The sequence below is a fragment of the Mesoplodon mirus genome (genome assembly GCF_964341445.2).
Source record: "Mesoplodon mirus genome assembly, chromosome: 2".
Lineage (NCBI taxonomy): Eukaryota > Metazoa > Chordata > Mammalia > Artiodactyla > Ziphiidae > Mesoplodon > Mesoplodon mirus.
In genome coordinates, this window is record NC_138977.1 from 87,174,397 (window position 1) to 87,199,939 (window position 25,543).

At 35.3% G+C, this 25,543-nt stretch overlaps 1 protein-coding gene across 2 annotated transcripts in view; it reads right to left on the minus strand.

Moving 5' to 3' along the window:
• GABRA2 (gamma-aminobutyric acid type A receptor subunit alpha2) overlaps positions 1 to 25,543 on the minus strand; it is a gene marked incomplete at both ends in the record, with an annotated part of 118,672 nt that overhangs the window by 26,874 nt on the left and 66,255 nt on the right. For both annotated transcript variants that reach the window (XM_082610955.1, XM_082610954.1), the window contains 4 exons: positions 13,648 to 13,800; positions 14,837 to 14,980; positions 19,476 to 19,558; positions 21,672 to 21,892. In XM_082610955.1, the coding sequence (XP_082467081.1) occupies positions 13,648 to 13,800; positions 14,837 to 14,980; positions 19,476 to 19,558; positions 21,672 to 21,892 (601 nt within the window). The remainder of the gene's footprint in view (positions 1 to 13,647; positions 13,801 to 14,836; positions 14,981 to 19,475; positions 19,559 to 21,671; positions 21,893 to 25,543) is intronic.

Consider the following 25,543-nt stretch of genomic DNA (forward strand, 5'->3'; position numbering starts at 1 on the left):
CTGGGTCTAATGTAGGTCAGTGTAGCAAAAGGTACCCTCACAACAGGTTAGGTTGGGGAGGCCCATGAAGGCCGCATAAACACGGTAAGTGTTTCAGTCAATGGCTATAACATACAGTCATGGAAAAGTTTCATGCAGGAGAGGGTTATGTGACCAAATTTGAGTTTCAGAAAGATCGCTCTTGCCACACTGTGTAGAATGGAATGAAGAATAGTAAGACTAAGGACAGAAAGATCAGAGAAACCTTTTATAATAATCCCACACTGTTAAGTCCCATAGAAATCTCAAATTTTAAGCCTTCACAACTGAACCTATAGTCTAAGCCAAAACCTACCACATCTCCCATAATTTTCTATTGTAGGGAATGACGTTACATTTATCTAGTCACTCAAGTAGAAATCTAGGAGTATTCTGCAATGCCTAATTTCTCTCCCCTTCAGATTCACCATGTCCTGCATATTCTTCCTCCCTAGCTTCTCTCAGATCTATAACTTTTTCTCCACCAACATTCATTGTCCTATTCAGGACTTCATTATTTCTCACCCAGATAATATCAATTGTCTCTTAACTAGTCACCCTCCATCACTAATACCATTTCAATCTATTTATACAATATTCCCCATAATAGTCTTCCCCTACACTCAAATGCCTCCAGTTTACTCCCTCACTAAAATACCCTTCAAGCAGTTTCCATGGCTTTAGCGTGGAATGTAAGGCTGTACACGAACTGGCCTCTGTCTAACCATCGTTACAAAGAAATGAATCCCATGCCTGAGATACACTGAGAAGTAATCTGCTGTTCTTCATATGCTCCATGTTGCTTTTGATAATTGTGCACCCTCTGCTTTGAATGTGGCCTTTTCCATTATGATAATTTGCAAGGCTTGAGTCGATTCTTCTTCCCTTGGGATTTCTCTGACTTCCTCAGATTTAACTGCTTCCTTCTCTTTGCTCTTACCTTATTTTGGAATATTTCTCTCCCAGCACATATGATCCTCTATATCACTATTTATTTACATGTCTCTCACACTCCTCTATACTCTGAGCAGCCTATAGGCAAGTGGAAATGCTACCACTTCATTCAGATTCTGGCAAGAGTAAATCCTTATTTTTTGTTGATTCATCAAATGAAATAATTAATTTAAAAATCTGTGAACAGTAACACTGGGAGACCATATTCACAAAAGAAGGAACATACAGGTTAAGAAGCTAATAAGCTTTAGAATGAAACAGAGGTTTAATCACAACATTGTAATATAAATGGAATATAAAAATAGTGTAAATTGATGCCTTTTCCACTTAAATCACATATTCTTACATTACTCCAGATAGGATTAAAAAGTATCATTTAGGAGCACCTACTATATGCCACATCTTATTATAAGAACTTTTCATGTATTAATTTGTTTAATTCTCATAACAACCCTGTGAGTTCGATATTATTATCATCCTCATTTACAGTTGAGGAAACTGAGGCTAAGTGAGGCTGACTACCTTACTGAAGATCACACTGTTAGCAAGTAGTAGAGGTGGAAAACAAACCCAGGCAGTCTGCCTCAAAAGTACACACTCTTCACTAAATTGTACTGCCTAGGGCTTCCCTGGTGGCGCAGTGGTTGGGAGTCTGCCTGCCGATGCAGGGTACACGGGTTCGTGCCCCGGTCCGGGAGGATCCCACGTGCCGTGGAGCAGCTGGGCCCGTGAGCCATGGCCGCTGAGCCTGCGCGTCTGAAGCCTCTGCTCCGTAACGGGAGAGGCCACAACAGTGAGAGGTCTGCGTACCGCAAAAAAAAAAAAAAAAAAAAAAAAAAAAAAATTGTACTGCCTAGTCTGTAAATGGTCTTCTCTTTCAAAGCCAATTATATGTCCATATAGTGTCTTTTTCAAAATCATGAATCTAACACTTCAGCCTCTAAGCTCTTTATACATTTTAAAGTTATATCGTGTATTAAAGTGTTTTGATTGCTTGAGAAGTGGCTATGCATAGAGACAATGTGCAGTAAAATCAGGCACGAGTTTGGATTCTGCTTCTGCCACAGCAGCTATGTGATCTTGCTAAGCTTCATTTCCATCTGTAAAATGTAAATGATTTTTTTTTGGTGGGAGGGGGATTGTTGAGAGGATAGATTATGAGCATATATGCCTGGTACATAGAATTGTCCAACAAATGTTAAATTATCCTCCTTTCTCTCTCCCTCTCCTTGCCACCTTCTCTCTTTCAGCCTCAGTGACTTTATCTCTAAAATGGGAATTATGATATATTATAATATAGTATTTTATATACTTGAACATTAAATGATACATGCAAATGTCCCATTTGGAACCTGTCAAATAAAAAGTGCTATAGCTTCTCTGTTATTTCTGAGTTGTTTAGGCCCCCAATATGTAGATAAAGCAGCTAAGAATCCAAACCAAGGATGCAAGAGTCCCATCTAGTGGTGGTTTAAGAAAAAAATCAAGACACCTAAGGATTATACTACTTAAATGGTTGCCTAGAAAGCCTTGGGCTATTTTGTTTTATTCATTTCCCACCTTGAGACATAATCTAATGTGGCTCACAGGGAAAGAGAAAGGAAAGCCTTGAACTGGATTCTTCTCTGTTCTTCCATTGTTCCAAGAATGTCCAAAATCTTTTCAGAATGGATCCACAGATTTCTGGTCTTGTTAAACTCATTATCTTCATTGCTGAACTACTCTATTCCTAGATTTCTAAAAGGATGTGATTCACCTCCCCAGTTAGGCATCATTTGATAGCCTAATGCTGTCATATGGATTCAGCAGTGTCGTTATGACTTAAGACCAATCTCTCACAAGAACACTCATCAGTCAAAATCTATTACATTTGAGAGGTGACTTCCAAGAAGTCTAGCATATGGTTTACATCTAATCTCAAATGATATCAGGAATGAGGTGGAAGTTCTGGTTAAGGTAAGGCTAGATCTAAAAATGGTTGAAAGCAGCCTTTCTGGGATCCCTGCACCTCTGCTCCATTACCCAGGGAAGTTCAATCCAGCGTAACTGCTAAATACCACAGGGATTTTCATGAACTAACTACATGTTTGTGTTCCCCCCAGATTCATATGTTGAAATCTAATCCTTGATGTGATGGAGGTGGAGACTTTGATAGGTAATGTGGTCATGAAGTTGGGGCCCTCATTAATGAGATTAATGCCCTTATAAGAAGAGGCCAGAGAGTTAGCTCACTCTCTTTCTGCCACATGAGGACACAAAGTCAGCTACCTATAATGAAGGAGAGGGCTCTCACCAGAACCTCACCATGCAGGTATCCTGATATCCAACTTTCAGCCTCCAAAACTATGAGAAAGAAATTTCTGTTGTCTATTAACCACCGAATTTATGGTACTGTTAAAGTAGCTTAAACTAAAACAGTAATATTCTGATTTCATAAGTTTAAAAGAAAATAATATATTCAGTATGATGACAATAAGGCAATAAAAGAACAGACCACAGAAAACACTATCTTGTATAAACTCCCCACTGTTATCAAATCTTTTTATTATTTCAATATTGTAATTGTATTGTCATAAAATGCAAGGTGACTGTTCAAATATTAATAGTTTTGGTGCTTTCTTATAGCTCCCTGACGTGATCTAACTAGGGAGATATTATGTTATTTGTGATAAATAATTGCATTATTAAATAATTTTTATCAGAAAAAGTCACCCAAGTAGAAATTATTTCCTTGAAAGACTAAGAGGTATTTGAAACTAAACAATAGTTTTAATTTTTTTGAGAGTTTAAAAACTAAGAATAAATATGCACTCAAAATTTTGCTATATTGAAAATAAATATTTAATGATCTAAACCCGTTTAAATAGTAAAATAATCAGAGTAGAAAAATCTATTATTTTCCACTTTGCTATTTCAAGGCGTAAGTGGAGAAGAAAAAAAAAACAACTAAAAACAAACAAACAAAAAAAATCAAAACGAAACAATGACAGTAACAAAAAACCCTTCTCTTGAAACACCTAAAATCTCCCTTATATATTCTATAAGGTTATCAAGCTTTCACAGATGAGTTCCAAGACAAAGTATATTATAAGAAATGGTTTTACAGAATGCAGTCAAAAGCAGTCATAGAATTCTCCACCTCAGATTAAAATTAAACAGAAGTTTCTAATGACTAATGTGAACCTATTATAAGTACCTATACTTTTAAAGACCTGGATTAACTAGGTTAATTTTGCTTAAAAATGCAGAATATGACACCAGGACAGGAGAGAACTTTGAAAAGTCATTTAATGCATTAGTTACTATACCATGATGTGATAGTATCAACTTCTGGGCAGGAAATAGGGCAAGGAATCTGAAATACTTCAATAAGCAGATGCAAATGCCAAAAGTTAACTATTGTTCAAGTCTGAACATTCACCTCTAGTTCTGATCTATGTTTAGTAAGCCTGACTCTCAAACAGAAATTACCTATGTTTGAAGCAATCACCCAGGAGATTTCTGATTTCAAGCTCTAAAAGAAAAGAAAACAAAACCAAAAAAAAAAAGGGAAAAAGTAGTTTGGTGGCATAATGTTGCAGTAGAAAAAGTGAAAAGATTAGAGTCAGAGAGTGTAAGGTCAAATTCTTTCTTTGTTACTGACCTGCTGTCTGATAATGGAGTAGTCTTAATACTTTCGGGCTTCAAAACTCTTGTCTGAAAAGGGGGGATAATTACTTTCTTAACTGGGGATATATATTTTTTTCAGAATTAAATAATGATTAAATTTGAAGTTTCTAACACAGTATATAACCCATAGAGGTGCTCCGAAACGTGCTTTTACTTTTTTTTCTCATCACTATGACCACATAGACTTCAGTGTAGGAAATGAGATTGGATAATCTGCCCTCATAACTTGAATGGTTATAACTGTATTGAAGTGATATTTGCATGTCCTGAAAAGAATCTAAAAAAAATTTCACTGGCAAAATAACAGCATACACTTTTAATTCTCTTCCTATGCCCTTACTAATAATCCATTCTCCTCAATCAAGCTTAAGCAGGCCACCTATATTCCTGAAACAACTTCTAAACCTGCCCCTAGACTTGGACCAGCAAAGCTTTCTAATCTTCCTTGCCATGGCTTATTAACGTATCTTGCTTCAGTCACTTTCCTAATTGGCATTGGCTGACTGGGATGAGTCTACCAGCAGGGAGGAGTGTGGCTGGTGGGCTGGCAGCTTGCTGATTAGCATGTGCTGCCTTGTGCCAAAGTCAATTCTGGGATGCCAGGTGTGCAGCCTGTTAGTGCCCTGCAGCCCATGCCTTGTGGAAGACAGGGATTTGGAACGAGGTTTGCAGAGACTGTTTTTGCCCTGCACAGGCTTTCTGTTCATTGGTTTCATACCCTGCTACCACCCAGACATTCTACTCCTGCTGGCACTTTCTCCATACTTTCCAATTAAAACCGTCTATGTCTCCTTCTAAGACTACCCCAATTCTTTCGCTTCGATAGGCTGAAGCTGTATCCAGGTGATTTTCTGATTTTCTCTCTCTTTTTAAAGTTCTTTTCAGCTTGATTGTGGTATGATTGACAAATAAAATTGTAATATATTTAAAGTGTACAGTGTGATGAATTGATATACATTATGAAAGGATCCCCACCATAGAGTTACTTAACCTCATCTCACATATTTACCTCTTTTTTCTTTCTTTTTAGTGACGACACAAGTTCTATTCCCTTAGCAAATTTCAATTAGACAGTACAGCATTATTAACTATAGTTACCATATTATACATTAGATCCTCAGACCTTATCCATCTTATAACTGAAAATTTGAACCCTTTTATCAGCCTCTCCCTAATGCCTCACACCCAGCCCCTGGCAATTGAGATTCTATTCTCTGTTTCTATGAGTTCAACTTTCTCTTTGCTTGGATTTTTTGCTCAATTCTTATGCAATGCTCTTTCCTATCGCTTCATGCCTTCATCCATAGACCACTTGGATTCACAGAACATTCTACAGTATCCTTGGTTCTCAGAAAATACTTAGACTTGTTATTTGTTGAATATATAAGAAAATAAAAGTGTATGTTTACTTTAAGATTTAATAAAACCTGTACACATATTGTTTCAGGGATCCTCTTAGCATCCCAATGAGGTAGACAGCATAAGTTTTACATCTATTCATAGTGGAGAAAATCTAGACTTTACAGAGATTACATGCTTGCTTAATCTAGAAGTGGAATCAGAACCTGACAGAAGCTCTCTTCATTCTTGGTGCAATATTCTTTCAAACATGTAGTTAAGCACTCAACATTATTTGCTGTTTTATATAATAATTTTATTTATTATTATTAGTTGTTTTACTATATCTGTTACTTCAGATCTTGATTATCTCTTTATTAAACTACAGTAACCTCATTATTAAGGGACTTTCTGCCCAGTAGATGACTGGTTTCTCAAAAGTTGAAGTGGAATGTTCTTATTATCTGCCATTTTTATGATCACCTATAGTATGTGTTTCATGTAACGGGTACACAGAGCCCACTTATTATATAGGTTTCCTGAGCTAAATGAAGAAGCATGTTTTTCACTCACCAATTCCACTGTAAAAAAGATATCTCTAATATTAAATAACTTCTCGGACATGCTGGTGGAGGGGAGAAATGCTCCAGAGTAGGACTAATGTTGAGACCTATAGGTAATTAGACAATGATGAGGGCAACAGGATAAAGGGAAGGTAAGCGTGAGGGAAGGGAGGAAGAAGACTAGTGACAATATTGAGAAAGGTATGAAGAAAGCAGATATATTGGTAACTCAAAATGATAGTCTAATAATTAGATATTTAATATTTGGTTTTATAATGTATACAGTTTACATAATATAGAATTTTAACCACACTGAAAGAGAGGTCAGGCCTTTGCTCTCAGCTTCTGGGATGCGATTTCTAGGCCTGGAATGTCACACTTGATAAGAGTGGCTTTGCCTGGGGGCTTTGGTGTAGCCCAATAGTGACAGTTGAATTTAGGGTGGGAGTTTGGGAACATGCCATATCAACTCTACCTCCTGAGCAGCTGGAAACTGAGATCAGCCACAAGACCAATCAACCATGCCCATGTGACAGAGCCCCAGTAAAGCCTCGGGACACCAAGGTGCAGGTGAGTTTCCTGCTTGGCAATATGTGCTGTCACATATCAATGCCAGGAAAGTACTGCTGTCCCTGACTCCATGGGGAGAGGCCAATGAAAGCTCTGCATTTGGTACTTTGCCTGGGCTGGCTTTAATCTGTATCTTTTCCCTGTAATAAACCATACCTGTGAGTGTAACAGCTTTCAATGTGTTGTGAGTTCTTTTAGTGAATTAACAACTCTGAAAGTGGTTTCATGAACTCCCTGAACTTACAGTTAGTGTCAGAGTGATTGCAGCCCTCTGCCCTGTGTTCCTTCTAAACTTCACAGTTGGCTAACCTATTGCAATGAATAAGTTTTATTTGCTTTTTTTCCCCCCGGTATCCATGCAAACTTCTTTTGGAAACAGCACTCTGATTCCCTAATTTTAAAAATTAGGAAAGTACCCCACTTAACACTTTTAGTCTCTATAATTTTGCTAACGTAACTCTCGTTGAACTCACAGATGTGCTTATCTATACTATCTATCTATACTATCTATCTATCTATCATCTATCTAAAATAATTTTCCATTTACTTATTGCCTCAGTTTAACCTACTTAATTGGCCATCAGCTTAAAAAGAGGTAAAAATAACTGCCCTCTTGAAATTTAAATTCTTATCGGGGAGGCAAATTAAACAAAAGTATATATTTTTTCTATAAAATATTGGAAGAGGATATGTGCAATGGAAAAAACAACATAGAATAGGACCAGCGGGAACAGAAGATTCAGGATTGGGAAGCAGTTCACGATTTTAAGTTAGATTGTCAGGTAGGTCTCTTCAAGAAGATGACATTTTAGAAAAGCCTGAAGGAAATGAAGGATTTAGCCACACAGATATCTGGGAAAAGAGAAACCCAAGCAGAGGGAAAAGACAAACCTTAGAGGTAAATGGCTAGTATATTCATGAAATAAGAAAGAGGCCTGAGTGGATGCTAGGGTAAGGGAGGTCATAGGAGGGGTGTGAACCTGTCCATGATGATTGTATCAGGGATAAGAATGTGACCCATGTCTAACCAATAAGACTCAATTATGGGACTTTGAGATGGGATGCACATCTAAGATGTTGTTTCTTATGGATATCTATACAAGCTCATGATTAATTAAGAATAAAGTTAACAAAGAGGCTTAAGTCCGCTGGACTTGAGCTTCATTTGACATAATAAAGGAGACTCGATTAAAAACTGAACACACACTGGCATATTTCACTTAAATACAGGAATATCAAAAATTCTGAAATTCCCTTCAAACAATTGGACACTGATGATATGAATATCAAAGAAGTTGGATAACTGCCCAGGTACGTCTTACCTAGAGGTTTATAGAGTTTCATAACTCCCAAAATATGCCATCTTGGGATATCCAACCTAAGCTAAAACAAGATCTGACCACTCTTTACCTATTTATTGATAAGAAGGAGAGAATTAAGTATTAGATAATAAATAGTAATAATAATAGCAAACGATTACATAGAATTTACTATGTGCCAGAACTGTTCTAAGTGTTCCATGTGTCTATGAATGTATGTGTGTGTGTTGATTCCCTAAAATATCTCATGAGGTAGATATTATAATCCCAGTTTTACAGAGAGATGAAACTAAGGTACAAAGAGGTTAAAAAGACTTTCCATAGCTTACCTAATTTGATCATAGAAGAGCCAGATTTTGAACCAAGATACAAACATACCTTGGAGATATAACAGGTTTGGTTCCAGACCACCACAATAAAGTGAATATCACAATAAAGCAAGTCACATGGAATTTTTGGTTTCCCAGTGCATATAAAGTTATGTTTACACTATACTATAGTGTATCAAGTGAGAAATAGTATTGTCTTAATTAAAAAATACTTTATTCCTTAAAAAATGCTAAGCATCATCTGAGCCCTCAGTAAATTGTAATCCTTTTACAATAGTAACATCAAAGGTCACTAGTTACAGATCACCAAAACAAATACAATAATAATAAAAAAGTTTGAAATATGGTGAGAATTACCAAAATGTGACACAGAGACATGAAGTGAGCAAATGCTGTTGGAAAAATGTCACCAATAGACTTGCTTGATGCAAGGTTGCCACAAACCTTCAATTTGTAAAAAACGAAACATCTGCAAAGTGCAATAAAGAACAGTAAAACAAGGTATGTCTGTGCTCTGATTCCAGAACATGTGCTCCTAATCATTTCATGACCTTCATAGCAAACTGCTATTTTTTTTCTTATTGTAGTAGAAACCACTAGCTGCCAATCCAATATTTAGTCAATCATAATATTGGAACACTGAATTTATTCAGGGTGGCAATTTCTCAGACTCTCCGGTTATGAGACCAAGTTAGGCTAATAATATATAAATAGAGATTGCTTGAAGGGACTTCTGGGAAAGCTCATTAATGGCAAACACAGAGCTGGAAGAGGAATTTTGCCCTTTTTGCTTACTCCATCCTGTTCCTGGATATGAATGTGATGCCTGGAGCACCAACAGCATTTTTGGACAATGAAGCAAAACTCCATGCTAGGGATATAAAAGAAGAAAGATGAAAAGAGACAGACTGCCTGATGCCCATGATATTATCATATTAGTCTTGGAGGATCTACTTGAGGATTTTTTTCACATGAAGAAAAAGAAACACCTCATATAATCAAGCCACTATCTTTTGGATTCCCTAACATAAGCAGTCAAACTGAATCACGGAAATCTGTGATCAAAGTAGAAAAATGAGCAATCCAAACATATCCCTTCTGGAGTTTTAATTACTCCAAAAATATAAGACAAGCAGGTAAGTCATTTGCAAATGCAATGAACTTTGTATGTACAAACTTTGCAGTATAAGGCATTTGAACTCCCTGTACTCTTTTACCAGACAAACATACACCCTAACAGATGTTTATTATTTGGTTTTAGTTCTTAATAGAAAAAACTCTCTATTCCATACTGAATATAATATTAAGACAGAAATACCAGTACATATTTCTTATGTATAAACTTATTCATATACTCATATGTACATATATTAATGTGTAGTAATATATTCATAGATAAACTTACTCATAAATTTGAAAAATGATTTGGCTACAAATATACAAACAATAATTGACAAACTCGTTATCACTATTCTTATTTATAGGAAGTTCTGAAGGATGTTAAGCAACGAAAAAAACCATAAGCCACAATTTGACAAAATAAGCTATATGTTTATACAAACACAAAATGAGGTTTGTACATTGTAAATACACTGTTTAGTCACAGGAGGCTTGAAAGCACAAAACCTGAGGTTTAACGTTAGAAGTTTTCCAAGTGCTTTCTTGTACCGTTGGCAACAGAGACCAACTACCTCATCATAAGGGTGTTTGGTTTTGTTCAAGGACATACCCCAAGCATCTAGAACCATGTGATAAGTAGGTGCTCAGTAAGTATTTGTTGGTGTTGAATGAATTGGACGTGAGCACTCAGAGAAAGTCAAAGGAGGTTTTCCTAATCTATCATTGCAAATACGTAGGCAGTCCCTTTGAAGAAATATCTTTGAAAAATATCAAGCTGCCCCTACAACCACAAAATAAATGCAATATTAAAAAAAACTGAATAGATTAAACCTAGTACAATGGAACATAGTTTCTAATGTCAAAGGGGTGCACATTCTAATTTCAACTCCTCTGCCTGCTGTCTTATTTGCTCTGTTTTCTTATTCTATTGACAGCATGAAGTCAGACCTCAAATGTCAAGAAATTTGGCATCTGTGTTCCAGGGCATATTAGTTTCTTAACTGTAATAATTGTTGTTGTTGTTGTTTTAACTTGGGGGGTTACCCACCACAGAAAGCTTCTGAGGCAGGAGGAGGGCAGATGATTTAATGATATCCTGTAGACCTGATTTAATGGTAATCAGCTTGTAGACCTGACTGTGGATTCAGGGAGAGAAGTTTGGAGGGGGTAGACACTTTGCTTAGGTAATTGCGGTGCATCGGTCAGAGAACGATGTTAAGGAGGCAGAAAACAGTGAAAGATAGAATGGGGGTGGAATAAGGAGGCTGGGCAGGTTTCAAATCTCATTCCACACGGGATGTAGGATTTTTAGCTTTCACTTTCACATACATATACACATGGAATTGCTGAACTGTTGTCCACAGAAGCTGTACCATTTTATATTCCCCCAGCAATATGAATATTTCCATTTCTCTGCATTCTCACCAATATTTATGTCATTTTGTTTTGTTAATTATTATGGCCATCCTAGTATGCATAAAATGTACTTTATTGTGGTTTTGATTTGTGTTTCCTTAATGTACAATGCTATACATCATTTCTTGTGCTTGTTTGCTATTGTATATTTTCTTTAGAAAAAAGTCTGTTCAAGTTCTTTGCCCATTTTTTAAAATCAGATTTTTGGTCTTTTTGTCTTTGAGTTGTAAGAGTTCTTTATTTATTCATGATATTAAACCCCTATGAGATATATAATTTGCAAATATATTCTCCCATACGTAAGTTGTCTTTTGACATTATTGATAATGTTATTTGAGATACAAAAGTTTTCAATTTTAGTGAAATCCAATTTATCTGTTTTTTCCTTGTTACTCATGCTTTTGATGTCAAATCTAAGAATCCATGGCTAGATCCAAAGTCATAAAGATTTATCCTATATTTTCTTCTAATAGTTTTATACTTCTAGATTTTACATTAATGCTTTGTATCCATTTGAGTTAATTGTTTTATCTGGAGTGAGGTAGGGGTCCAGCTTCATTCCTTTGCACATGGTGGTCATAGAGCTGTCCCAGCACCCTTTGGTGAAGAGACTACTACTTCCCCACAGAATGGTCTTGCCACCCTTGTTGTAAATCCATTGGCCATAGTTGTTTTTGTTTGTGGACTCTCAATTTTATTCCATTGGTCTATATGTCCATTCTTATGCCATTACCACACTGTTTTGAATAATATAGCTTTGTACTAGGTTTTGGCTATGTGGAGCCCCTTGCAATTTCATATGAATTAGAGGATTGGAATTTCTGTAAAAAAAAAAAAAAAGGCCACTGGATTTTTTACAGGTATTGAATTCAATCTATAGCTTGCTTTGTGGATAATTCCTATCTTAACAGTATTGTCTTCCTCTCAAAAAACATGAGATGTCTTTCCATTTAATTAGGTCTTCTTTAATTTCTTTCAACAAAGTTTTATAGATTTTAGTGGGCAGGTCTTTCACCTATATGGTCAAATATGTTTCTAGGTATTTTATTATCTTGGATACCATTATAAATGAAATTATTTTTTAAATTTCTTTTTGAATTATTCTTTGCTAGTATTGAGAATAAAATTGAGTTTTCTCCATTGATAATAAGAATAACCAACAGTTATATAGCACATATTAAATGCCAGGCATTGTTCTAAGAGTTTACACTGGTCTATGGTCTCAAAACACTATAGTCTATAAGATAAAGGTACACTATCTTAGCATGGCCTACAAGGACTTCCCATTAGGCCTCAAGCTATACTTCTACCTGTATATATATCAACTGACACTGAAACAGCTCACTGTCACTGAATACACTATGCTTTTTCATCCTTCAATGTCACTTCACACTTTATCCTTTTTTGGCTAGGATTTTTGCCCCATATCATCTGTCTGGGAAACTCCTACTTATCCTTCAAGAATTAGCTTGAATGTTGACTCAACTACTTAATCAGTCCTTTTAGGGAGGATCCATGTGGCTGTCTTTTTAAATGGCTTATAGGTGCCTCTTTTATAATGATTTCATCTTGTGTTGCCATTATCTTTCCCGCTTATTCTGGTGCCCTCCACTCTATGGAGATAGTTGAATGCAAGGACTGTATTTTATATGTTTTTGCACCTTTAGGGCCTGATGCCATATCCAATGTAGTAGATTCTCAATAAAGCTTTCCTAGATGAATGAGTGGACCAAATACACAAAGGTGATCTACTTTGTCACAAAATGTACTCATACTAGTTCATATATCCAAAAAGCAGTAACCAAATTCCCCTGCATGGTTTAAATCAAGAAAATTAACTTTGTTATTAAACACACTACTGGTAGCGAATGAGGGAGTATTTTTCTCCTTCTCTTTCCCTTCCTCCCTTATTCTCTCTCACTTAAAGTACTAAGGTCATTTTTGTTCATCTAAAAACCAAACAAAAAAAATGAAATGAAATTAAATGAAATAAAATAAAATAAACATAGTTTAGAAATATGGTACTGTTATATTTTACATTAAAACCTCTAAGAATATTCTCCTTATACTAACATGGAAAGAAGCATTGATAAGCAAAATGATTTAACAGAAAGAAGACAATATAATTCAGAAGATTTGAGAACTTCTTATATTCCTTTTTTTTAAGAGTGTGACACTGGCTCTGTATTGTACCTCTCTGAGCCTCAGTTTCCTCATCTATAAGGCAAAATGAATACTCCCTGCTCTGCATACCACAAACTACTGGGGTGAAGATCAAGAGAGATAATGCTTTTGAAAGAAAGCCATGAAACAAAATGTGCTGTACAGCAAAGTATGAGGTTATTCACTCACCAAACACAGTTCTTGCAGGCACAGATTCTCTATTAAGCCAGAATGACACTTGGGAGAGAATGACAGTCATGATGCAAGGCAGATATGTCTGAATCACAAAATACCCAATTTTTCTTTTCAAGTGGAAATGAGCTGTCATTACGGTATATTCACCTAGAAGAAAAATTTAAGAAGCTTAAGAAACTGTAATAGTCAATAGTTTGAACATTTTGGAAATGGAAGGGATTAGACAAAGAACAGTCCCTGATTTAAAAAAGGAAAGAATTTGCCCCATATATGACATGGAAAGTATATAACATTAAAATGCCCACTTAGCATAGCAAGAGTATTTAAAAGAAAATTTTCATATGACCAAAATATTTGAATGGCATGTGTATTGTGTGGAATTTGTTTTTCTCTCTAGGTCATGCTTACTGACCAAGGGATAGAGGATTCGTAAATGCTCTGACCATGGATTATCTTACTTGCTCAGGTTCTCATCCCCTTTGGTCCCAACCTCAAGCCTCTGTTTTGACTGTTTCCAGTCCAGTCCTTTCTGGCTCTTTAAAGTATTTATCTCTGGCCACATCTCCAAGACTGATCTCCTGGCCCAGATTTTCTACTTTTAGTCTTGTCACCAATTCTGTATTTATGTGTTAATGTCTGTTCTAATAGAGTGGGGCCAGTTCTATCTGATACTCATAGCTACCTTCCTTTCTGCTCTCTGGATTTACATCTGCCAGATGTGAGATCATTCGTTCATACAGCTGTTTTTCCTTAGAAAGGGCTTTAGCTTTCCCACACAGACCAATAGTAATTATCCATAATCAAGAGTTGAATAGTCTTAGCTTATCCAGAATAGAGGGAAAAGAATTAGAAAGTGAGGGAAATTGTAACACTGTGTGAAGGTAAAATTGGCTTGTCTCAAAAGACACACATGTTTTGAATTGGGAACATAAGTTAGACTAGTGTTTTTTAAACTTTAATGCACACCTTGGTATCTCCTTGAAATCTTGTTAAAAATGCAGATTCTGACTTAGTAAGGAGTCAGGCCTGAGATTCTGAATTCCTAAAAAGCTCCCAAGCACCGTCTGCTGCTCCTTCATAGACCTCGGACGCAAAAGGTTTTAAGCAAACTGATACATTTCCAATGATGTTAACCCATTAATCTTCTTAGGAACTAGCTTTTCTTTAGACTCATTTTACTAACCTGTACTGGATTTAATTGTCTCCTTCCCAATTGATTGGCCCAGCAGATCATACTGATTTAACCTAGAGCCATCAGGAGCAACTTGTACAGAATCAGATGCATTGTATGTCCAAATGTAAGTGACCTCCGAGGTTGTATATGCATCTGTAGGAAATCAGAAAAAAAAATATTTTTAAGCATTTTAGTAAGAACTATCAATTACATCCAGCATCAAAGGTTGCATATTTCATAGAATTATTGTTTACTATAAAAATTGACATATTAGGGCAAAAAAGTGTATTTGAAATTTACAACTTCAATATGAAGGGTGTGAAGCAGACCAAGAGAGACAACCATGACCACAAGAGTATTTTCACTGTAACCACTTTGAGAGATGAAGAGCAGATTTCTCTTTAGAGCCTGCAAAAATCACTGGGCCCTGAGATGGTTAAAACATCCTCCATATTCACAAGGTAGTAGATGACGGCATTGCAATAAACAGGTTATGAATGCCCAAGGCCCATTTAACCAGTTAATTTAGAAATAATAATCACTCATGAAAAACTTATGTCCATGTGAGAATAATGATGACATGTGTTTATTTTAGGTATTATTTTTTTAGTTAGTTTTGTAGGTTTTTCTTCAAAACATTCAACTAGTTAAGAATTAAGTGACTTAACTATCATAGTACAATGCATTTCATTAGAAGAATGAGAATTCTGAAGAATATGCAAAATAATTCAGAATGCTATATTTTCATAAGTTGAAAACACTTTTTAAAACCTGTTCATTTTAAAATTAATTAATGCACACAGATCTCACTGAACTATACTTGCATAGCATCCTAATTAAGCTATGGATTGGCAGGAGGAGACAAATCACATACAGACCAAGTATAATTTTCTGATTTATTTGGCCAAGGATACAGAACTGAGCAGAAGTGAGATGACTCTAACGCTGGAAGGCAGGCAGCCTATCTTGTCTCAGTACTTCTCTGGCCCTGGCATTTCCCTTGTGCCTGTAGGGGGAACAGCTGACCTCTCCATGCAGGCATACTCTCTCCACAGTTGAATGACCAGACAATTCCAGTTGTACTACTGACCTTTCAAAGGACTTCTATGCACTTTTGCTCAAAGGAATGTTTAGAAATATTAGTTACCCCTGTCCTTGAGCAAAACTCAGCATCACAATCACATTTTCAGTTGAGGGAGAGAAAGAACCAGCTGTCTCCAGCAATATCTCTGCCTCTAGCTCTCCAGGACACTGGAAAAGCTCATTTACCTGCCATCTAATAGGTTTTCTAGGTTAATACCATTGTTCTGGGGTGGTTCTGATACTTAACTTGATCTAAAGTCTGTGAGCACAAATCCATTCCCACTTAAGCATTAGTTACAATAAAGTGAATGTTGTGTCTTATTCACTGTGTGGTCTTTTAATGACATACTACAGTGTTGTCTGGTTTTCAGAATGTTACTAGTAAATGTTAATATCAGTGAAATACATGTATACACCTACATCCACAAATAATTAGATTATGTGAAACAATTTTTGAAATATCATTCTAAAAATGTATGTATATATGTATATCATTATACATACTTGATATCATAATATGTATATATATATATGTATTTGTTTTTATAGCAGATCTATTCCTACAGCTTGCATATGAATGAATTCAGTTACCCTAAGGTTTAAATTTTTATTAATTAATTTCAATTAATTAATCATTGATGATTCTGCTTTTATGTATAAATAAGTAACATTAGTAATGTGTATAACTAACAATGCATTTGCAGATCAAGTGGTCTTCTCTTCAATAAAATTTCAAATGACACAGAATTTAATAAACCAAAAAGACATAACATGTTCCAGTTCATATCAGAAGGCCTCAGAGTACTCAGTAGTTGTGGATCTTAATAAATTATGAGGTTTTATTTTAAGTAATTATAATAATTCTACTTTGGAATTTTGACGTTTACCTTTAAACATAAATAAGAGAAGATGAAACTCTACAAACATAGGTGACATTTTAAAGAAACTAGTAAGAGACTAATGGGAGAGACTCTATCTTACTCATATCTATACTTCTTGCACCTGGAACAATGCCTGTCACAAGGAAAATGTTCTCACTTCATTCTTGCTAGATTAATCAATAAACTCATAATATTTTAATTCTGTTATTTACTGTTATGAAAGATGGAAATCTGGATAGAAGTCTAAGAATATGTTAAAGAAAATGACTGATCCTGCCCATGTCTTTTATAAAAAAGCAATTATTTACTTTCATTTTTTAGGCAGGAATGTTTTTAGATTGGGGGTCTGATGAGAGAAGAGAGAGCAGAAAGTTATACAATGGAGATTAAAGTCATTTCCTGGCCTACCAACACACATGTAAACTTGGAGACAATTGTGATTTTTCAGTGAAGTATAAAAGGAGAGAAAGACAAATTTCTTTATAAATTCCATATCTAGATTAGGTTTCCATTAAATAATTTTATTTAATTTTATGCAGTAATCCATTTTGAGTCCTAATCTGCATTAAACATTAAATGCATACTGTCCAATTCTTAATATTTGATAACCAAAACAATCCCCAAATCATTTTTATCCAAAAAGAAAATTTATAATTTCTTTTGGGATAATGCCCAGAATTCTCTTAGATTTCCATTCAGGAAGTTTTAAATCAAATTAAACAGCAAGGAATTATATAAAGATGTGAGGCAACGGGAATAACACAAAACGAAACTGAATTCAAAATTTAAATTAGTAGAAAAGATGCTTCTTTTATTTGAGAACAATGATAAAAAGTTCCAGAAATTCTATCATTTGTGGGGACAAAAGGGAGTTTTTTAAATAAGTGAGGAGTAAATGACTAGAAGAAAAAGTCATGGCTTCTTCCGCCAAAATTTGTTATGCCAGCATTTTAAGTTTTGGGTTGGCTTGTTAGTCTATACACCATGCTCGTGTCCATACTATCAAGTACTTACTATTGGCAAGGATAAATAAAAGAATATACAATTTTTACTCAATGTGTCAGAAAATAAATATAGAGAAAAATAAATAAAAACAATTACTTCAATAGAAAATGCCTAACAGTAAGCTCTACGTGTTGCTTGCAACACTTCTAGATACAGAAAACCATATTCTCAAATGTACAATATTACACTACTCTGAAGATGCACTCTAAGGCATTTTAAAATTTAATTTAAAATATTTTCAGGTGTATTTATTTCAAATTCAGAATTGAGACATCATACGTCATTTATATTTGGTATCTTAATGTCACTAACTTGTCCACTGAAAAATGCCTTTCCTTCTTAGACCATTACTACATCTTGAATAAATCCTTTCTTTGGTATGAAACCTTTTCAGTTTTCTATTTAATGCCATTTATGCAATGCAAATGAGTTTTCCTCTGCTGCATCTGCTGTAGTTTTTCCAGCATCATGTTTACTTTGTATAACATGATTGACTATCTTAAATAATCTTCGAAGAAGTGCCAGTATTGAAGTGATAGTTTCCGTGAAAAGAAAAAAGGCTTTATTGTTAAACAAAGAGGAGATCCTCAAAGAAAATAGAGAACTGACACCTTTCGTAAGATTGAACAGAACAGACAAGATTGAACTTCTCATTCCACAAAACTATGGCCATCAATAAAATTAGAGGGTTTTGCATTCATATTAGTCACCATTCTTCTCTTTTCTTTCACTTGATACAGTCTGTGGGGAGAAGGCATATTATTCAGTCATACATATTTGTATCAGGTGAGAGAACTGCATTTCTATGCAAGAGAATGAAAAGTCAAAACTGCCCAGAACTGACAAAGATGGAGGTGCCAGAAAGAGCAAAGGTTTCTGAAAAGGTCAGGCTATGGAACACACTCACAAAAGAGAGAAGCTGCTTAGCTGTGTCCATGAATTTATCCTGAACCTGCCCTGAATGCCTTGTGGGCCTATGGAGATGATTTGACCTTCCCTCTTTTCAATTATTCTGGGAGAGCTAATGCTTCTGCTTGACATATAAGATACAACCTCAGTGACCTAAAGAACAGCCAAACGCACAGAGCCTTTTCTGAAATATTTTATGTACACAGAAAGCGCCCACATGTAGCAATCGAGTTACATCATCTCCTTCAAATTTATTTTAGAAAGAAACTTTCCTTCCATTATTAGAGAGTAGAAAGGTAATTAGAGATCCACTTTTTTTTTTCACCTATTCTCTGTTGCCTTTTGTAACAGGCTGATCACTACTTTAACAAATAGAATCTACCCTTAACATTTCATTCTTAGTTGAAAAAAAAGCCATTTATTTAGCATTTTTAATGGGTTAGCACTTGAAAAAGAAGGTAAATGACATAGTCCTGGCCTTCAAGAAGCTCCCAGTCTACCTTTTCACATTGATAAAAACACAGGGTGTTTTTTATTAGCAGTAAAGCAAATGACAATTAAACACAATGATTAAGATATGATATTTGAGAGCACAATAGGGCTAGCCAATTGATTACTTGAGGGAAATCAGTATGATTTTTAATTTCTGCATCTTATTGGGCAAGTATGAAACATCCCATCATATGAGAAGAAAGTATACAATTAAGTTGTGCTGCTGACTATCCCTGATTTTATTGACCCAAAACATGTACCTTCATCCCCGTACTTACAGCTGCCAAATTTCAGAGGACATGAGTGGGCATCCATTGGAAAATCCTCCAAGTGCATTGGACATTCAGCTTGAACTGTAAGCCTAAAAGTCAAAATTCCACTCTTTATATGAAAGTCAAGATAAATTTGCAAGTCAAGTAAATTTGCAAGTCAAGATAAATCACTACTTATTGTGGTCAACAGAATTAATGATGAGGTAGGACCCTAATTAGGGCATCTGATTAGGCTAATTCACATTTAAATATGCTTTTGTTCTTTCACATTTAGGCGATCCTTCAGAAGACATTTGCACCTACAAAATCTGAGCTCAAGTAACAATATTTATTTAAAAATATACTTTAAGCATTTTGTACTATATGGTTAGTTAAGAAGTTATGTACACATTTTTGAAGGTTATTTTCCCATTAACTTCAGTATTAACATTTGAAATCTTGAAGAAAAAATGAAAAATAAACCTCTGTCATAAAAAGAATGTTATTTTCTCCCAACATTCCATCAATAACCATATAGCAAAATTGATATAGGAATTCAATAATGCCTCAGAGAAGCACCTTTCAAAATTATGTAAATTGTAAATGAATATCATATACTATATATAGATACATATATATAAATATAAATATAAACATAGTTACATATATAGATATATCTCCTAGAAATATCTTGTTGAGACTAGACTATTCAACTTATGGACACAGGTTATGAATGTTAATGAAATTTTTTTTATATATACGTGGTCACATTAAAGAGTAATCATAGCAAATTTGTTTTAAAGAAAATTATCAACTATTCCATTTCAGACAAAGGTAAATTACATAAAATAGGGACTACACTGAACTTATAGAAGAATCTCTGACAATGAACAAAACAAATGTAACCAACAATTTAATTATAGCTTATATACTTCCAAGAGAGTATTTAACTAGAACCCTACACAATATTTTTCCAAACCCCAAATTTCCAATCATTGTCTTAATTCACAGGACTAATTAGCGTGTAAAATCAAGGGGGATACGGCATCTATACTGCAAGATTCAAAGAGAGAAGCTGAAAGAATAGCTAACTTCCATTTTAGGCAATGGTCATTTAGCAAAGAGTTTTTTTCTTTAAAGATCAAGACTGTATTATTGTCCCTTCTTAAATAACTTTCACAACTGAAATCCAACACTTAACATTTCATGTGAAATAATACATCAAATGCTTCGAATACACATCTGTCTATATACAATGCTGATGAAAGTTATCTATGTTTTAAAGTCTTTATCAAACATTTACCTTTTAGATTATACACCATTTTATTAGATTTGTGATTGTTTTCTTTGTTATGTAATATAAGTAACTTATTTTAAAAAGATTAATTCAGGGCATCCCTGGTGGCGCAGTGGTTGAGAATCCGCCTGCCGATGCAGGGGACATGGGTTCGTGCCCTGGTCTGGGAAGATCCCACATGCCACGGAGCGGCTAGGCCCGTGAGCCATGGCCACTGAGCCTGAGCATCCGGAGCCTGTGCTCCACAACGGCAGAGGCCACAGCAGTGAGAGGCCCGCGTACCGCAAAAAAAAAAAAAAAAAAAAAAAAAAAAAAAAAATTAATTCATGAGTGTTTTCTTTGTTATGTAATATGAGTAACTTATTTTAAAAAGATTAATTCATGAGAAGAGTTCAAATGGAACAGTGATTAGAGTCAACAACTGTATATTTCTTTCGATAATTTTTTAAGATTGACTCGTGAACTTGATGTCACATGACATCTCTGAGGTTATAAAAGTATTTTTCTCCCTTCATAAGAAGGACTAAAATATTAAATTAAGTGAAACTTGCTTAAAAATCACTTAAAATTTTGATGAGATATTTCATGAGATATTAAAAATAAAATTATGTGCTTGTATAAAGAAACATTTAAATCATACTATTAAAGTTGTATGTAACTAAAATGTAGTATGAAAAGTAAACTGCCAAAAAAAGTCAATTCTTAACAGCTAAGGCAATTTTTAAGCTTTAACACACTAAGCTGAGTGTCAAACTCATAACCTCTATATTTTAAATATCAAAGCATTTATAAAGCATATTCTGGTTACCTCAATAATCTGTTGTGAAAATGTTCAACTTGTTAATACTTGACAGCTAGGTTGGCTGGTTGGTTAATATACAGATTCCTCAGTATTTAATGGTAACATATCAAACCTGAACACATACCTCATTGTGTATAGCAGAGTCCCATCATCCTGGATTCGAAGAAGCTTGTTTGGCATTGTCATATTATGTGCTACTGATTTTTTCCCATTGTGGAAGAAGGTATCTGGCGTCCAGATTTTGCTGGCCATTAAATTGTTAAGTCGAAGGATGTTCATAGGACCTTTAAATTTTAACCGTTCATCTTTCCATTTTTGTCGAAAGAAAACATCTATTGTATATTCCTGAAATATAAAATAGAATTATATTGAAAATAATAAATGTTTTCGATACAAAGACACTATAAAATTTCAACAAAAATAATAATATAAATAGTTTAAAAAGAGAGAAAGCTATTTTGAGAAGTGAATTTTGAAAGATCATTCCTTTATCTTATCAATAAATGTTGCCACTTACAATAGGATAAAGCATGTGTATTTGCACAATTAGCTACATATTATTATGAAAAGAAAATAATAAATTTACTTTCTCTGGTGTCTTTAAGTTGAACAAGGTCTTAGGCAAACTGTTTTACTACATTGTATAGTTTAGAACCACTCGGAAAGGGGGCATGCTTGGGCCGGGTCTGGGTGGATTGTCCCAAATAATTTATCTCAAGAATGAATAAGGAGGCAAGCAGGCAGCCTGATTCTCAGTAGAAAAAAAAAAGAAGAAAGGAAAAGAAAAAACTATTAAACACACACACTGTGGGATCTATATGACATCACCTGTTGCCAAAGAAACTATAAAAAAAATCTTATTCCTTTCTTAATCCTAAAAAAATGGGGAGATGTCATACTGCTAACAAGAATGTATTGGGGAAGATGATTTCAATAAAGTTTATTTAATGAAATTGTAATAAAATACTTTGAAAAGTATTAGAATACTTAAAATATGAATATTTTGCAAACATCTCAGGTTAAAATGTACTTTTAAATATTCATATAGACCAGCTAGTGATCAATTCCCCTATTATCATCCTCCAGTACATTAAAAGTTGGTTTATTCAATCTCTCTCTCACCCTCTCTCTCTCTTTTCTCGTTCCCCACCTCCCCTCTTTTTTCATTCTCTCTCTGTCTTTCTTAGGATAAGAGGATGTATACATTTTAGATGAGATGTACAATTCACAATTATGATCGATACTGACAATTTTTGGATATTAAAAATTTTGGTCAGTGTATGTATGTTTGTACAGACACTTCCATGATAAATAACTAAAATGTTCATTTATGCACCTGAGATTGTAAATTCAGATACTGTCCTTTGTGCATAAAGCCATAGCCATCACATGTTTGAAAATAAACAACTTAGCAACTGGCAATCTCACTCAACTAAAATTATGTGCTTAAAAAAGGACATTAAAAAGACCATATACGGGGCTTCCCTGGTGGCGCAGTGGTTGAGAGTCCGCCTGCCGATGCAGGGGACACAGGTTCGTGCCCCGGTCCGGGAAGATCCCACATGCAGCGGAGCGGCTGGGCCCGTGAGCCATGGCCGCTGAGCCTGCGCGTCCGGAGCCTGTGCTCCGCAACGGGAGAGCCCACAGCAGTGAGAGGCCCGCAAACCCCCCCCCAAAAAAGAAAAAACAGACCACATACGGACTTCCCTGGTGGCGCAGTGGTTGACAGTCCACCTGCTGATGCAGGGGGCATGGGTTCATGCCCCAGTCCGGGAAGATCCCACATGCTGCGGAGCGGCTGGGCCCGTGAGCCATGGCCGCTGAGCCTGCGTGTCCGGAGCCTGTGCTCCACAACGGCAGAGGCCACAGCAGTGAGAGGCCCGCGTACCGCAAAAAAAAAAAAAAAAAAGGCCACATACTTACGACAATAACAAATCATTTATACAACACTTACTCAAGTAAATGAAAGTAAATGATTCCCAGCGATCCCTCAAAAGTTGAATGGATGAAGATAACAAGAAATGGCCACAGGTAATGACATATGGACAGTAAGTAAAGAGTGGCTCTGGGCTCCTAATCCTTAGAAGAAAATATCTTCATCTAACCCACCCTCACTCTCTGTGGTTTAGTCATTTTTTTTTAAGTTCAATTCTATATAAGTGTAACTCAATTTTTAAAAAGAAGCTTGATTAAGAGATGAGTTTTTGCTATCTGACAAATTTTTATGCAAATATTTCTTCCAACTGTGGTTCTCCCAAATCCAAGCCTGATGTGAACACATTGGACATTTGCTTGTTCAGGCACATTGAATATATTTTACAACTTTCTGTAAAACTTCAAATTCAATTTTTCCATTTCTATAAAATTATGAGATGTTTTATCTGTTTCAGAAGCTCTTGCTATAGCAACAAATATTCCCTACAGACCCATCACATAGGAGATACTCAAGGTTTCCAAACAGTAAATTACAGGTGAGTTCTTTTTAAAAAGTATTTTTAAGAATACTGTTTTTGAACCTTCGCAGTGTCCCAGGTATGCTCTGCCAACCTCTGCAGAGTGACCTGTGCCTTTTTCTTCTCCTCTCCGCAACCAGGTACATTCATGTTATGCTCTAGGCAATTTTAGCAATCCGCATCCTCGCTATTCATCAGATAAAGCAAGTTCCCTACTTGCCTGGGCCAAGAATTGTACTCACAGCCATGCTCCCAGTCCCTTGAATATCTGGAAGAAACAGTCAGCTGTCTGTATCTTTACTACTCATAATACAACTTTCTATTACTAAAGATCGTATACTGCAATTATACCTTTGTTCCTCTGCCTTCTGCTAGATCTGCTAGATCTTCTAGCAGATCTTCACAAAAGGCACTATGGCTTTCATTGTGTATTATTTTACTTTGTCTTCAGAGACATAAGAGAGTGTAAAGAATACTACAAACACTTTGTAACCATCACCAGCAAGAATCACAAATATTATTGAAGCATTCTCTCTCCTGTGTATCCCTCCTCAATCACATTCCCCTACTCTGTTAGGAAATAATTATCTTGAATTTAGTGTTTATCATTCCCATACATGGGCTTACATATTTACTATATAAATGTATGTGTTCTGTGTCACATTTTTAACATTTCTATAAATGAGATCATACTGTGTATACTTTTCTGACAGTTTTTTTTAGTTACATTGTTGAGATTTATTTATAGCAATATATCTAGTACTTTGGTTCATTTTCATTGCTACCTAGCATTACCTTGTAAGAACTTTTACAGTATTCCTCCTTTTTCCATGTTCTTTAATATTTTTTCTATTTCCTTTGTCACTATTGTAAGCAGTACTGTTATGAACATTATCAAACAATGCTTTAAGGTAAGAGTTACTTTAGACCAGAGGTTGGCAAACTTTTTCCATCAGGGTCCAGTTAGTAAGCGTTCTAGGCTTTGCTGGCCATACGGTCAGTATCACAACTACTCAGCTCTGCTATTGTAGTCTGACACAGATAACACTTCAATGAGTCAGAGTGGCTATACTGCAATAAATCTGTGTTTACAAGGAAAGGCGGTCAACAGGATTTTGCCCGTGGATCATGGTATATCCATCACTGCTCTAGAGTAAATGGACAAGTGGCAATACAAAATTTATTATATGTGCAATCAATAACAAGATTTTGTCAAAATGAAATTGTAAGAGGTGTATACATCACAATAAATAACAAGATACTGTCAAATCTTCAAAAATAACAAGATATTGTCAAGTTGAAATCCTAAGAGATGTATACATTTATATCCCCACTAGGTTCTCTACAACTTGGTATAGACAGAATATTTCATTTTAACCATTATGGTTGGCATGAAATGGTTCACAGTGCTGCCATTTGGCTTTTTCTATTAACTAGTAAAATTTAACACATTTTCATATGTTTAGTAAATGCTCTACTTTTCCCTTTTATGGATTGTTTGTTCATGTCATTTACTCAGTTTTCTTTTAGGTTGTCCTTTTCT